Consider the following 17,113-nt stretch of genomic DNA (forward strand, 5'->3'; position numbering starts at 1 on the left):
GGGGGGGGGGGGGGGGGGGGGCTACAGTGTATTTCGTGTATTTCTCAAAGAGGTAACGGGGGTGGCAGAACACGCCGTCACGCTGCCATCTGTGCCCTCTCTGTTTCTCCAGCACGTGCAGACACACACACACACACACACACATTAAATTCTGAGTCTGAGTTCAGAGCTGATGAAGAAGCAAATGCAGATTCGCAGCGCAAGTTAAATCCCATATTTTATCCCCCAAATTTTTTTTTTTTATGATAAATAGTTTATTGTTTTCACAATAAACAAAACTTCTGCAAAAACTGAAAACTATGATGAATTCAACGACGACCACACACAAGTAATGACAAGAGAGAAGGATAACATACTCAGATGAGGACAAAAAAACAGTTTTAAATATTAAATTATAATAAAATAAAGACATAAAGTTTATTAGCGGACACATTGCAACATGTTCAGTGTATTACCCTCACACTGAAGATATCACACACCCTCTTGGTTAGTCCTCTGTTATCATTAATATTTTCTTTAACATGGTTTTCCCACATAAAAAGTAAAAAAAATAAAAGTAAAACTGGGGCTGGAAGCACATCTACTCTTACTTCCTCATGGAGAAATTTGGGATCAGAGCTTGTGCCCCGCCCACCACTGCTGCAACTCCATGTTGACAGCTGAAAGAGCAGAAACTATCAAGATGGTTAGAGGGGGAAACATCAGAGAGACTCACACTCTGAATCTGTTGTGACCGAAATTTGAGACTAGCAGACGTATCGGAATGGTTAGTGTAGTTAGAATCTTTTATTTGTTTATGTTGTTTGTTAGCTTGTAACCTTCAGTGGTTGACAGAGTGTTAGCGGCTGTGCTAATGCAAACTCTCGCTCTCTGTGCTGACAAGGTTGGCTGTCTGAAGCTGTTTGTATGAGACTGTCATTGGTTCACTGCAGGTCAAAGTGGAAATACTCATTCATGGTGTTTACTGATTATTTCACTCATGATATGTCTTGTATTATATAAAAAAACATCATATGGATGTGAACAAGGTTAAAAACTTGATTTTCATCTGAGGTATAATGTGAAACTACAGTATTATTGTACAAGAATGCAGTTGGAAAGTGAAGTGTGTCGAGCTGTTGTTGTTGTTTCTACAGATTTTGTTGGGGTCTTTTGTGTAAACAGTGAGCCAAAACACATTTCCACTCTTATCCAACTTTTGCATGAAAAACAGAAAATGTTGTTGTGCATACCACCGTATTTGTACATTGGCTTGCTGAAGGCCGCAGTGGCGTGGAATTCACTGTCTGAAATTATAACCTTTCACCTCGCGCTAACATCAGGCCAAAGCTTGCGGTTTTCTCCTCATACCAAAACATGCTGCGTGCACATGAATGCTTTTAGCAGAACCAGAGGTATTGACTTTGATGACAACTTGACCTTTGTTGTAACCATCGCCATGGTTACCCTCATGCAGGTAATGTGCGATGTGGCTGGCACAATGTCAAAGTAGCATCTAACTGGAGATAATTAGGCTTTGGCAGAGGCCTGTCTAGTGTGTGTGTGTGTGTGTGTGTGTGTGTGTGTGTGTGTGTGTGTGTGTGTGTGTGTGTGTTTGTGTGATCTGCATGTGTGTGAGCAGATGGGTTTGCATTATTGAACATGAATGTATATGTGTGTATGAAGGTGTATCAATCGGTTTTTCTGCCAGCAGAGATGTTTGTGTGTTAATGTGCATGTTTATGCAGCTATAGGCACGCGCGCGCGTGTGTGTGTGTGTGGGTGCGTGGGTGCGTGCGTGTGTGTGTTCGTGCATGTGTGTGTGTGTGCGTGTGTGCGTGTGTGTGTTCGTGCATGTGTGTGTGTGTGTGGATTAGTGGAGTGGAGAGAGCTGGATTAGGAGCAGTGAGGGCAGATGGAGGCACAGAAAGCAGAGGACAGCTCAGGACGCCTCAATATGTGACATCAACAGGGGATTGTTGCTTTGTGTTTGTGCGCATGTGCGTGTGTGTGCACACAGTGCAGAGTACCATTGAGCATGCACGTGTTCTTGCGAGCTCTGCCTCATGCCCTGACCCCTCCCCTCTGTGATTTCTGAGTCACAGAGCAATGCTGGGTACACACACACACGCACGCACACACACACACACGCACGCACACACACACACACACACACACACACACACACACAGACACACACATTCATGCACACATTGCAAAGCTTCATATAGCCTGAAGAAGAGGATACTGAAATAGAATTCTGTGTGTGTGTGTGTGTGTGTGTGTGTGTGTGTGTGTGTGTGTGTGTGTGTGCGTGTCTCAAAAGTAACTGCAGTGTGAAGCCTTTGAGTATTTCGAGACACAGTTGACTTTCACAATTGCAATTCAATTAACAATTTAATGGAAGGATTGCAACTGTGTTTGTGTGAGTGGGTGTGTATGTGTATGTGCATAAGTGTGTAATATTCTGTTAAAGTTTTTTCCGGGGCTGTATTTCATATTGCAGATGAGAGAGTCGTATCTGTCTGTGCCTGTTTATTGGTAAAATGAAATACTAATCACTGACCTCACGGCACCACTTTATCATCAGACTTTTAGAGAAGAGTTGAGGGGAACATGAAAACAATATCAAAACCGAATCCTTTTAAATCAAATTTAGATTCCAACAAAATGACGTCATGAAGGCTGGTGTTGTTCTGATGACTTTCTGGACTACACAGATGAAACAGAGGTGACTGGTTTGGTCGGTGTGCTCAGTTTCCCTGGTCTCAAGCAGAGTCCGAATAAGTAACAAGTTCAGGATTATTTTTTTATTGTCAAGACGAATGTGGATCTTAATCAAAGTGGCAAAGTTGTGATCAAAGATTTCATAGATATCTGTTAACGTGTGCAAACTATTATATATGTGGTTAAGAATAAAGTGACAAAATAAAAGCGTGCACTTTGAATACAGGCACCTACAGACAGGATGTTGTTTTAGCTTTTCTGTTGCTCTTGTCCTGGAGATCTGAGCTGATTTTAGTTCTGTTAAAGAGCCTCGCTGCTTTTGGATGTTCTTCCTGGTAGAACATCTGCATGGGATTATTATTATATCTTTGTTAAAATTGAATTATGCTTTTCAGCTCTTTTCATACATTGAACTCAAGTCTAAAAGTCACTTAAAGGTCCCATATTGTATAAAGGTAGATGTGCGTGTGTTGTTTGATTATTAGGTTCTATATTAATACTGTGAAAGTATCAAAGCGCTCAGTCCACAGAGAAATGCCCCCAGCCTGTATTCACAAACTGAGCTTTAAAACGAGCCGTCAAGACTTCTGTAACTTTGTGATGTCTGTAAGAGAGGCTCAGAGCCTCCTCTCCTCTGATTGGCTCACCTGTTGATGCTAGAGCTCCCGAGAGAAACCTGAGAGAGGAGAAGTAAAACTATGTTGTGATCAGTTTTGGTTCTTAAAACCACAAATATATCTTCTTATGGAAGATAAAGTTTCTAAAAGAATAGCTGTTTTTGTCTATTTGTTTGTTTGTTTGTTTGTTTGTTTGTAAAATGGACAAATAGGCTTAATCCCTCTTCCAAGAGGTCATTCTTCCTCTCTCAGTGAGGTAACCTCTCTGTAGTTGTACATTGAGTTTATTAGCTGCTGCAGCACCAGCAAAACACAATAACAGCTGTGTAGTATTCCACAAGCCTCTTGGCCATTTGAAGTGTGTGTGTGACACGAGCAAATTAATGAAGTAAGAAGTGAGCGATTTCTTTTGTGCCAAGGTGTAAATAAATATGTTAAATGTTTCCTGGTGTCCAATCTTTATTTTAATGCAAGTTGTTTGAAATAGCTTTAGATAAATGTCAGTTTGTGTTGGAAACCGTCAGATAATGAAAAACCTGTTGTTTCTCTCTTCATTAACTATAGCACAACACATGTTAGTGTTTTACCGCCATAGACGACAAATTCCTATATTTCTGTTTGTTTTATCTGTTTCATGATTTATTCGCTGTCTGTTTCCATCGCACTTTGTCCCGTCTTGTTTGTACCGACTCAGGGAAGCGTAAAAACCTTTTTTGCGGTTGTCTCTTTTTACATTTCCATTCAGGTTTTTATATTTGCAAATTGAAAATGAGCCTAAAAACAGATTGTTGGAAACTCACTTGTCATAAATTCTTGCTGTGTCTTGGCAGACAGACGTGGAGCCTGACCAATCATAGCTTCTATTTCCCGTGACTTTACTGATGTATATACAGTAGTTTTTCACAATAAATAGAAGTATTGGACCCTTAAAACCTCAAGTTTTTGTAAATAAAAGTTACGTGTTGTCGAGGTTGCTATGCGACAGGAGTGGCGCTTTGTGATGCAACAGTAAGGGAGGGACCAGCTGGTGACACAAAGGGGAAATCCTCTGTAGGCCAGACCGTTATGTTTGGGTTCGGCCTTCGCGGTCTACGACCACATCCTCTGAAGGTTCAGGGCTCTTAATTGAGACACGGCTACTGTGGCGATTTCCTTCGGCCTGGGGCACAGTGGGCAAAGTTTCTCCTCAATGAAATTTAATGCTATGATGTCATTGAATTTTAGTGTGAAAGTTATCCATCACATGAGAGCTGCTTGTGTACTCTTAGAACCGAGTCAACTTTAAAAACAAACTACATGAATCAGTTTTTTTCTTGTTTCCTCTTGTGCTGCTCGTCCTATGTTTGACCCTGTAACTCTGAGCAAGGCCACACGCCTTCATTGTTATCTCGGAGCTCACCAACAGCCAGATAACCTCTCCCTCAACAGCAGTGAGACCGAGCGGGTGGTGGTGGATTACAGGCGAGCATTCCTCCATTAGTAGAGGCAGAAAGAGAAAGTTGGCACTTTTCTGTTCCTCAGTGTGCACAGCACAGAGAACCTGTTATGGGATCTACGCTGAGGAACTGTGGTTAAGAAAGCACAGCTGTGAATCTATTATCTGAGGCAGCTCAGGAAGTTTTGCTCAGGCCAACAGTTTCAGGATTTTCTACAGATGTACCAGGGAGAACATCCCGAGGGGCTACAGTTTCTAGGACAGTATCACAGCTCAAAACCCAACAAACTCTAGTTTGTAATGCAAGCTTTCTGTGCAAAATTTTTAATTCAAGCCAATTTTAAACAAGCTTGGATAAGCCTTATCATATCTGGGTTTTTTTTCCAACCACTGAAAGGCTCCTTGAAGCTCCAGAGGATGTTATACAACTGTTTAGAAGGCTTAATAATGCTCCTCATGAAGAGTAAACAGACGTCACGTGTAAAATCACTGTTGTGCTTGTTTATGAACGTGCTACAGAACCATTTTAGGAGTAAAAACAATAATGATTTAACATATATCTGCTCTATTGTTTATTCTTTTCAAAAAATCCTCAGAAGCTACTTTTTTAAACAATATAGAGCCCTCCTAAGCTGTTACATTGAAATGTCTATTTCAGGGGTCCCCAAACTTTTTCCTGTGAGGGCCACATAACTTTTCCCTTCTCTGATGGGGGGCCGGGTTCAGTTTGTAACAGAAAAAGTGTGACGATCACAGGGGTGCCTAAACGTAAAAATGTATTGTTTTCTAGAAAGCCACACATAACCAAATAACCCTTTCCGGGTTCTTCACAGAAAAAAAAGTCAGGAAATAAATAATAACACTATTAATGAAATAAATAATAATAGTTCAGGGGGCCGGGCCAAATGTGGGGGCAGGCCGTATCCGGCCCGCGGGCCTTAGTTTGGGGACCACTGGTCTATTTCAAGGTCCCATATTGTATAAAGTAAGATTTACATGCCTTTTTTCTGATTAAAAAGCAGGTCTAGGTTCTATATTAACAGATTATTAATACTTTATAATCAAAGCCTCAGTCCACAGAGAAACGCACACGGCCTGTATTCAGAAACTGAGCCTTAAAATGAGCCGTCAGGACTATAACTTTGTGATGTCACAACAAAGCGGTCACAGCTTTCAGCCATGCCCCAAGCCCCGCCCACCTGGACCCACCATCCAACCTATTTGGTTTCTCTGAGTGTGTAGCTGCTGTATTTGTAGTGGTTAACCCAGAAAGCAGTCAGCGTCTCTTCTGATTGGTTCACTATCAGAACAGGCTCTATATAAATGTATTGACTTGAATTAAATATTAAATATTGTCATTTGTTAAATCCATCGTAATAACACATTACCTCTGGACAGAGTCTTGATGCTAAGCTAAGCTAACCGGCTGCTGCCTCTAACTTCATATTTATCATAGCATACATGAGATGTATGAATGTTCTCATCTAACTCTGCTAAACGGGAAATAAACCTGTGTCTATTGCTATTTCATAAATACGGGCCCTTTGGGAGACAAGGGGAAAACCGGTCCGAACATATTTCCTTTAACATCCACACTCGATATTTTATAGTCCACTGAGTCTGACTGTTCTTTGTTTTTTAACCTCTAGGAAATAATTGTCTGGACACCAGCAGTGATAGTGACATAACAGTGTCTGCGTATGTGTGTTTGTGTAACCACCAGAGGAAAGCGACTGTATGAACCCTGTCAAAATCACCGAGGTCAGACCCCACATAACCTTTCCCTATGCTAACGATGCTGACACTCACAGGCTCGTCACAGCCATGGACTTTTACACATGACCACATATGACACGGTGAATTAGCGTGTAACACGTTCTCCCGATATCAACTGTTGTGTCGAATGATAGTCATGTGATTTTTTTAACAGTACACTGAGCCATTGTTCGGTCGCTCACGATCAGCTGAAAATCGGAAATCTAAATTTAAAAGCAGCGATTTCTGTCCTTTTTAAAAGCACATTTTCAGCGCTGCTCCCTTCTCTTCAGTGTGCTGGACGTCTGACGGATCACTGACGATGTGGAATTTACCTTGAGGTGTTGCTAAAACCGTCGGGGGCCTGGTTGAGGTCTGACAAAAAGGTGACATTGTCAGTAAAATGGAGGAGACGTTAACGGAGGAGAGGGGAGGAGAGGGAGAAAAAGGAGTTGGAATGAAAGGCGACAAAGGAAATATTCACCGTTTAACAGTGACACTTTTTGGGAAAACAACAAAACGCTGAAGGGTTTAGGATTAGTTTTTTTAAAATTGCGCTCGATTTACAAGCCAATCTGGAAAGAAGGATTCACAATGACAAAAGTCTGTTTACGGCCTGTTTTCCTGCGCTGTTGTTGCACTTTTATCCCGTCCTGTAGAGAAAAGACGTTTTCTTTTGCTCTGTAGTGCCACTTTTTCATAAAGTGCCTGGTGTCCTGTGTCTCTGTACCACTCTGTCTGAGCTGATAACCTCGCGTTCCCTCCTGCCTTTGCAGTTGCAGCAAAGTTAAATATAAATGTTTAACAGATGAGCATTTCGCCGTCATATGTCAAGCACATTATTAAGCCTCCGCGCCGGCGACGGCCAGGGAATGTCAAATTTGGCACAAAACACTTCATGGAGACCTCACGCAGTTTTGGCCGAGTAGACAGGAGATTTCAGTAACGCCTTGAGGGAATTTCTTCAAATTAGTTTCAAACATCTTCTCTACTACAAGGATGAACTGATTAGAATTTCATGGTCAAAGGTCAAAGGTCACTGTCACTGTCACTGTCACCCCTCACAAAACATGTTTTTGGCCATGACTCAAAAAAATTCATTCGCTAACTATGACACAACTGAACACAAATGTCTAATAGGATAAGATGATGAAGAGGTGATGACACTTCATAGCCAAATGGTCAAAGGTCAACTTCACTGTGACATCGGGATGCTCTCTCTGCAGAAACACCTCTGGCCATTATTCAACGCTGTAAATCAGGAACAGGAGGAGAGACTGTGACCATATTTCCTGCAACTTCACTGGTTGGAGGAAGCATGCAACTGACGAGGCAGTGATTCTAGATTTAAAACATTTTAAGGCTCCATTCTGTGGTGAGTTTACTTCAGCAGCAGGAGTAATATTATTATTATGGATGTGTACCGTCTTGCCGTTGTAGGATTCTGAAGCGAACAGCGGCGGCACGCGCAGCTCCAAAAGCTGAGCGCTGTATCGTACAGCTGACGGCACTCACGGTTAAATAGTCTTGTTATTTAATTTGGGGAACTCAATGAACGCGTTTCACCATCATCATGGCTTGATATTCATATCACACAGCTCGATTCACTTCATCCACGGCAGCATATTTCCTGTCTGTTGGAGAAGTTTAGTTTATATCTGTTGTGTTACCAGGAAGCGTTGCTCTCACTGCATGTAAACAAACTTGAGAGCGTGACTCATTTGACTACATGTCTGTGTATTTGATTGAAGTGCGTTTGGGGTGTGCGCGCTTGTGTCGCTTAAAGTTTGAACTGTGCATCCACGGCTTGTACAGACTATATTCTGAGAACGTTTGGCTGAGCTGCTGGTAGCTCACGGGCCACCTGTTGGAGACCGCTGACGCAAACGATCGAATGTCACTTTGTGGTTGTGACTGTTGCTTCAGTCTTGTTAAAAGTTTCCACCATGTTTACCTCGAGAAATTCAGGTCAATGTAATTTCCCTGCGACACTAATTCCACCAGTACAACAGGAGTCATGTTCCCTCTCACCAATGAACTCCAGTCGCCTTTAATACGCCCCTTCTTCTGATCTATGTTTAGCAACTGTCAATGAAACCTAACGTTTCCTGCACAGGTATTTTCATATCGCAACCCTGCCAGCAGTTATAAGGCATTAATACCCCACTGCCCCACCCCACCCCCCCACCCCTCCCCTACTGTGGTCAGCTTTTAAAGTGAAACTGCTGCAGGAGGTGTCATTGACTGTTACTGAAAAAATGGCAAAGTGGAGGTGAATGGAAATCATATTGTGAGTGAGAGCAGTGTTTCTGTTAACAAATAGAAAGCCAGAGCAGCAAGGCGGTAAGCATGACACGACGCTGTTGATGTAGTGACGGAGTAAGTACACATTTGGCTAAATTTACCCTGTTTGCCATTATAGTGGAGGTAATTCCAACACTCGCCTTTATTTAGCAGCCAGCCAGCTATTAATGGAGTGCTTTCACTTGGGAGTTTACGGCATTGGACGGTGCTTAAATCGCAGCCCAGCTTTTATTCCTCAGATAAATCCTGTTAGTGATCAATCAGGTGCACACCTCAAGATAGTTTTCTTTTCCTGCTGCAACTACGTCCTTGATGATAACTAGTCATGATTACACTCGGAGCAAGAAGAGATCACAGAGCAGTCTAATTCAATTGATGAGATATCTAGCATCCCTGTGTCCTCATAAGACTTCACTCAGCTGTACTGGAGAGACTGCATCAGCCTGCTGTTATGTAATCAAGTTAGCATTAAAGCTTAAGTGAGTTTGGATGTAGAGTGGCAACGTTGTTTTGGTTTTTTGTTTTTTTCTCTCATGTGGGACAAAATGAAAAGAGCAAAACAGAAGAAAGGCGGAAATGAAAAGGGCACGAATGGAAAAAGTGACAGGAGTCAAATGTAAGAAATATCAGCAGGGATGACAGGTGACAGAGACGGAGAGAAGGCGATGGAGGGAATAGAGGAAGACGGGTGTTTGAGCGATTTTGGTGTTTAGTAGAATAAAAGACAAATTGCATGCAGTAAAGCAAGGACAGGAAGTGATAGAGAGCGTAAACAAGGTAGAAGAGGTGTGTAGTGATGACAGAGAAAGACAGAGAGCATGTTACCAGGAGGTGACGAGGGGAGGGAGAGAAAGAGAGAGGGAGGGGGAGAGGAGGGAATAAACAGAGTAGCCATTCCTCCCAGCAGCCAGTCTGAGGCAGAGAGCTACTGTTGACTCGGATATCTCAGCTGATAGCAGCAGCTCCAGGCTCCGCGGCTCGACTCTACTGTACTCAGCCGGGATCAACTTGAGCAGCCAGTTCACGGGGAGGTTGGTTCAGCATGGCGGCGGCCGGGGATTTAAGCACCTACTCCTAGAGGTTTACAGATCAGCAAAAAAGCTGCTGTTTGCTTCACTCGTCTGCGCTTGAAGAAGTGGAACTATTGTTGTGCTGCCCAAGTGGAGCAACAACAACAGTTTGGTTTTCATGTAAAAACTAGGCTGAATGGGACACGTGCACTGACTCAACTCGACTGCTGGCAGGCTGAAACAGCAGGAAGAGCTGCTGGGTTACATTTCTCCTCTTCTGATATTCCTGCAAAGGGAGCACCATGCATATCTTACAGCCATACTGCATCAACAGGTTGGTGTGCACGCTGTGGATATACATGTCTGTGTCTATTTCTGTGAGTTGACAGTGGGTGTGTGCGTGTGTGTGTGTGTGTGTGTGTGTGTGTGTGTGTGTGTGTGTGTGCGTGCCACCGCTGGCATCTATATCCTGTACCACATGTATAAAACAGATTAAGTGTTGTGTTTAGGTGCAGTTAAGACGGACTGCCCTCTCCTTCAGTTTGTGTCATTGTCCTGGCTGTTTTTACACAAATGTATTAATCTTGAGTTCAATACCGTCATTAGTCAACAAATTGGATTTCCAGTGATTATCACATTAAAGTTCTTTCATCTAATAAAATGTCTGGACTTATCAAATAAAACAAATGATCTAATTATTCACATGATTCTTGAGGAACTTTTTATAAACTAATTTGTTGCTATCCTTCTTTTTGCTAAAGTAATTAGCAGGGAAACTCCCCCAGAGCAGTACATTATGTTCATTTGGTGAGATTTAACATGGTGCCTTATCAGTGTATGGGGTGGGGGGGTTAAATTGTGCAAGAGGTGTTAATGCATGTAAATGATTCAATAAACCATGCTAACTTAACAAAGCTTTTGTCAGAGCCCCCCCACCACCACCAGCATCTTACATCTGATGATCTTTCAGCTGATGCCCTCAGGACAGAGCTATAGACTGGCTCCTTGTTGCAACTTTAACACAGGGTAGTTATTTAGAGCCATTATTTGTCCAGTCTTTATTTAATTGTATTGCCATCCAAAAGAACTACATTTTGAGACTGACAAAGTCTAAACACAGCAGCTTTAAAGCTGCACTAGGCAATATTTTCAATAATCACAATGGACCAAATAACTATGCGTAATGTGAGACGTGTCAAGTTTGAATGGTTGTTTCAACTTTTACACTCATCAAAAGCAAAAATAAGAGGCAAAAAACGGCAATAAACATGTAATAATTGATGAAACAATGCATTTATTTGCTTTGACCAAAGCTACAAACATTAGCATGTTTGGCAAAGTAGTTTACTACAAGAGAATTAACCCTGGACACATTTCAAAGTCGTCAAAGTCAACCCATGAAGTCTACATTAGCTTGATTAGCTCGCTACAGCAGATAAAATCTAATTAGCATTTCAACAGACAAGACTTTATGTTCACTGGCTAGAAATGAGAAGCCTGCATTCGACCACCTGTCTGAAATCAAGAAATCATTGTTTTGAAAATTGTGATACTCTTGAGTTGCCAGCATCATCGTTGGTTCAGTTAAAAAGTGAAAGGAAATACTGCGTCGGGTGATTTAAACAAAGTTCCAATGGGATAATAATGTTTCTGTCCATGTCTGCTGGATAACTGTTTGCTCACACATTCACAATAAAAACTCTAAAAAAAGAGGAGATTACATGTCAGATGTGGCATTTGCAGGTTGTTCTACGGTCCCAAAACATGAATGAATACACGCACAGCAGCATATCTTTTTAAGTTTCTTTTTTTGTTGTTTATTAATTTATTTAATAGGGACAATGCATTTTATCAGTTCCAGTACAAAACATGAAACTGATCTGTGAGTTTATAGCTATTGCTAATTCTCAACTCTTGTCCCTTGTTGGGCTTTTACATGTACAGCGTAATTAAAACAATTTTCATTATCATAAGACCACAATACACTACAGATATGAGTAAAATACTATATTGAAAAGCACTGATTGTTGCACAGAGCACATTTTCTTGCAGTTTTCATTGATCTGTCTACTTCCTAACAGACAGTGTTGTAGTTTTTTTATGCTCATTATGCTCAGTTCTGACTCAGGGCTCACAGCGTTTGCATGAATGACTCTAGAAGTGATGAAGGCCATATTTACCTGCCCACCTCCGTCTTATAGTGCGTAGAAGCATATGTTGGACATAGATCTGTCAACACAGCTGCCATAAACTGAGGTCTATCGAAGATTCTGTTTGTTTTTAACTGATGCAGAAATTATAATGTGGGGTTTTTTTCTGTTATAGTAGCTCACCACAAAGTGATCTCTAACCAGAGCGATGGTTTCCCACAGTGTTACTGCCTGAGCATGTGCACAGCAATAAAATTAATAAGTTTGCCTGACCGTGAAGAGCTGCAAGAACGGAGAAAAAGACAGAGACGTCAGAGGGGTTTTTTTTTTTCTTCTTTTTTTTTTTTTTTTTTGGTTGGAAGAGCAAAGTGGATTTGACAGCCAGTGAGAGGGGGTGGGGGGGAGAGGAGTGTGGAGCAGTGTTACCTAACACTGCTGATGGAAGTTTAGGGAGAAGAGGAGATAGGGTGGAGGAGAGCAAAAAGAGAAATGACTGGGAGGAAAAGACGGAGAGAAAGAGGGAGCAGACAGAAAGACGTAGGGAGTAACAAAAGTGGGAGGGGCAGGGAGAGAGATTTTATGGGGGAGAGAGGGAAATGGGAATGGGGGGGGGGTGGCAGAGCAAACAACTAGACATGGGGGTAGAGGACGGTAATCCAAATCTGCTGCCAGGAGCAAATGCAGACTCCATCCTGTGAGAGTGAGAAAAGAGGAAGGATAGAGAATTATAGGAAGAGATAGGAGGTGGGGAGGAGATGAGGGAAGGAATTATCTATAATGGGGGAGTATGTGTGTAGTCTACATACGTGCAGAGTGTGTGTGTGTGTGTGTGTGTGTGTGTGTGTGTGTGTGTATGTTTACTGGTGTAGGTATGATTCTTTCAATTTCGTTTCCAAGTATCTCATACAGACACTGAAAGCACAAGGTGTATTAGTCTTTAAAAACTATATTTTTGAAATTGGCTATGTGATTGAAAAAATCGTATTCGGGCAGAAGTAAAAATGAATTCACAAAGAGGAGAAAAGTGCTCAGACATCTCTCCAGTCAAGATGTGTAGAGGTAACTCCTCCGCAGCCAGGCCACCTTTAACTGTCTTCCTCTTTTTTTTCTTTTTTCTTTTTGTTAATTATCAAAAAGATAATAAGCAGTTGTGACCGTCCATAAACAGTCCCATACCAGCCATTAATGGTCACCGCAGTATTAGCGTTAACGCTAGCTATTACTTCATTGAAATTAGCAAGCCACAGTTTGTGTGTCACGCTGTCAGCATATTGACACATTAGCATGCTAACACGCTCACAGTGATAATGCTAGCTTGTAGATGTTAAGCAACTATAATGTTTACAATGTGCATCGTGTTAGTCGAGCGTGTTAGCGTGCTAACGTTTACTAAATGTCAAGCTCATGACGGCACTAGAGGAAAAGAGGATCTTCAGAGTCAGTTGGATGAATTGTCTGGGGACCACGAATGTCTGTACAAACCTGAAGGGCAATTCATCAAATAGTCAAGATAGTGGTGACACACAGACAATGCCATTCCTACAGACGTGTAGTAAAGGGGCGAAGCAATTTGAAGGCGTCACCTTGGGCATAGGGTAAATGAGATGGGTGATTTTCACTTCTTGTAGATTGGATGTTCAATCTATTAATCAAAAAAAATAATAATAATCGCACTGACACTCTCCCTCTCTCATCTTCTTCCTCTCCCCCCTCCCAGATGGCCAGATGTGCCGAAGAGAAAGAGGAAGAACAGCCAGTGTTCAGTGAAGAGTATGTCTGGTAAGGATTCGTCATTTCTGCCTTCACCTGCTCTGTGGTTTTGTCGCCTCCAAACAAACAATTCAAAACGGGTTTCTTTTAAGATGTTCAGTTGTTTCATGTGCTGCAGGATTTGGCCAGCGGTCACTGTAGCCTTAAGTAGATTTAATTCATATTATAGCCTAGTGTGAATCACATAAACACACAGCTCTGTTTCATTTGTATTTACCGACACTTCTCGAAGCCAAATGTGGCTTAAACCTGAATAAAAAATTTCAACAGCACAAAATGGAGCATTAGTGCTCAAGGGAAAAGCATGTGTAACACCAGTTACTGTGGACAAGTTGGCATAAAAAAAGGGGTTTTGTCCTCTTTAAGTTCTGAGAGTTATGCTTATGAATGCCCTAAAGAGCCAATTTTGAAGTAAAAAAAATAAGTTCTTTGCGATTTTTCCATGGCTGTGTTATTATTAAATTAGTCCTGAATATCCCCAGCAGCAGTTCATACATACAGATTTGCAAAAAAGTGGCATGTAACTATGTATAATTAAAATCATGAGGAAATTGTCCAAAAATAAAAAATAAAAAATCCTAAACCTGCTAGAGGACATACATCACAGAAAAGGAAATTTAGTATTACATTAGACAAGATTTAAAATACTAACAAACAAATAACAAAAAGTGAAATACAATATACATTTTCTATTTACTTGAATTATTTAAAGATTGTTGTATGAAAAATTCTTATCACAATTAAAGAAAACTATTCAATTATCAAAAGCTTAATGATTACACTTTAAACTAATGCTGTCATATAATTTCAAATTCGTTCATAAAAAAGAAATACATATATTGATGTGAGTTATATTTCATTTGTTTTAGGCATTTTAGATCTGATCATACCGCAGCCCTGTAAGATCCTAACAAGCTACACTTTGTATTTTTAATCAAGAAGAAATTTTTATAAATGTTGGGTTATATAATGTGTTATATAATGCTTATAGGGATAAAAGTGATGCATTTTTACTTTTATCTTTCACTGAGATCCAAAATCAAGAAGAAATTTTTATAAATGTTGGGTTATATAATGTGTTATATAATGCTTATAGGGATAAAAGTGATGCATTTTTACTTTTATCTTTCACTGAGATCCAAAATTCCACTTTTAACAGCTTGATAAATAAAGCTGCAGATTTTTAGAAGTAAAAATTGAATTAGGTTTTGCCGACAGCAGCTCTCGGATGTCTTGCTCAGCTCTGTGTGGATCTACTTTTTCTGTCACTTCCGTTGTATGAGAAGATTCACTCAGTAAATCCCCTCCCCTGGAGTTTTCTCTAGCTTCCCAAAAACCACTGTAGCGCGTGTGTGTGTGTGTGTGTGTGTGTGTGTGTGTGTGTGTGTGTGTGTGTGTGTGTGTGAGAGAGAGAGAGAGTACAAGTAACTGTGATAGGAGACTGGGTCATCTGTGTGTAAAGCTGTGTGTACAGGTGGAGAAGTTGCTTTGACATACATGCATGTCTGTGCTCTGCAGAAACTACGAGGGGCTTTCTATTTGAGGGGAAAGCCCCGTCCGAGCACGTCCAAATGACTGTCAGTCCTTGTGCAACAACATGACAGCTTAGAGGTTAAAAAGTTTAAAGAGAGTGAGATCACATACATATTGTGAGTGTGAAATTAAAAAGGATGGAGAAGGAGACGGTTCGTCTCTCAAGAGAAATTAAGCAAATGAAAAGTCGGGATGAAAAAGCATCTTTCATGAGTTCTGGGAATGTGACTGAGAACCTCATAAGCTGTGTGTGCAGGAAAGACTGCCAGTGTTATTTAGTGTATGTTCCATCCTGTATCACAGTCTCTTGGAGCCCCTACGCACAGGAGCTTCGTTGAGGCCACTGTGATAACACTCAGCCCCCTCCTCCCTCTCCTCCTTCACTCCTCCTCTTCCCCTTCGTCTTCTCCTCTCCTCCTCCTCCTCCTCCTCCTCCTCCCACTACCACTTTTCTTCTCTTCCTCTCCGGCCCCACTCTTGTCAAAACCTCCATCATCACCCACTACTTCCTCACCGTCTGCCCGGGCTCTTCCCCCGATCACGCTCTTTGTTCACCCCTCTCTCCTTCCATCCTGTCTTCCGCTTCAACCTCCTCCTCCTCTCCTATAGCTCTTAGCGTCTCTGTTCCAGGGTACATCCCCAGCTACCTGGAGAAGGATGAGCCGTGCGTGGTGTGCGGTGACAAGGCGACCGGCTACCACTACCGCTGCATCACCTGCGAGGGTTGCAAGGTGCAGTAAAACATCTCCCACTTTCTAAGTCATTCAACCACTCCCTCAAATAGTAATCGTCCAATTATATTTCAGAAACTGTAATCGCCATGGCAGCCCTGTTACGCGTTTGGTTTCTCCACATGTTAAAGCGATGCAGTCTTTAATAATCATACATCAATAAGTTTAGATTGGATTTTACCATCTCCAAAACCAGAAACACAAGAGCAGCAGCATCAAATCTGCTGTAACGTGCTGCATTTGATCACATGCCTTGAGAACTGGCTTCTCTAGATGCAGTGAAGAGCTCAGCTTTGTCCTTTTCTGTGTTAGATTTGAGGATGTTTACATTCCATCAAAGGCTAGCTCTATATATCATTACAAGACCAAGGCTGCTTCTTTGTTCTTCTACACAAATCAACAACTGGTGAGGATGCCAACTTCTTTAGCCTTTAGTCTTTTAGCACAATATCATGTACGTAGCATTCAAGTAGCTACACATGTAAGACCACCTCACAGGGTTAAAACCAGGGGCTTGAAACATTGAACATAAGCCGGAGAAAGTGTTTTCAACAATAGCTAGATAGTTACAGAGCTCTTATAAAATCTGCACTCAACATGATTTTGAGTATGTTGTTTGTTTGTTTTTTTCATTGATTTTTCTCATCTCATCATCATTTGGAAAATATGACATGACAGTTCAAGTATTTTGAAATTAAATTCTTGAGGTTTATTTCACCTGCTGCCACATTACCACAGTTTGAGCCTTGAAGCTTATCAACACTGTCTTCTTCTGACTTATTTCAGTCATGAGCAATTTTACTTCAATTCCAACAAACACATCAGTTTATATTTAACACCCTTCATATGTGACATAATTACTTTAGCTGTTCACGCTCCAACGCTGTTGTTTTTGCACAAATAATCAAAGCTGAAAACAAATGTCTCAACTAGTCAGTCGTAAACTTTCATGGGTTTACGACCCCATGAAGCTGCATGTGAATATTCCAGATAAGTAAGCTGGTTGAAAAGCCGGTTGGATGTGACCTTAAACTTTTCCTGAGGCGCTTATGGGATTGGATCCGGTTTGGCTCTGGCTCTGACTGGACGTGGTAGATCTGGC

The 17,113-nt window shown here is 41.4% G+C and overlaps 1 protein-coding gene across 1 annotated transcript in view; it reads left to right on the forward strand.

Moving 5' to 3' along the window:
• LOC111662483 (thyroid hormone receptor alpha) overlaps positions 1–17,113 on the forward strand; it is a 105,932-nt gene that overhangs the window by 67,080 nt on the left and 21,739 nt on the right. Inside the window, exons 5-6 of the mRNA XM_023416360.2 lie at positions 13,695–13,756; positions 15,890–16,011. Of these exons, the coding sequence (XP_023272128.1) occupies positions 13,695–13,756; positions 15,890–16,011 (184 nt within the window). The remainder of the gene's footprint in view (positions 1–13,694; positions 13,757–15,889; positions 16,012–17,113) is intronic.

The sequence above is a fragment of the Seriola lalandi genome, unplaced genomic scaffold (genome assembly GCF_002814215.2).
Source record: "Seriola lalandi dorsalis isolate HSWRI2012SDOR001 ecotype SW California unplaced genomic scaffold, Sedor1 jcf7180002054563, whole genome shotgun sequence".
NCBI classification, from domain to species: domain Eukaryota; kingdom Metazoa; phylum Chordata; class Actinopteri; order Carangiformes; family Carangidae; genus Seriola; species Seriola lalandi.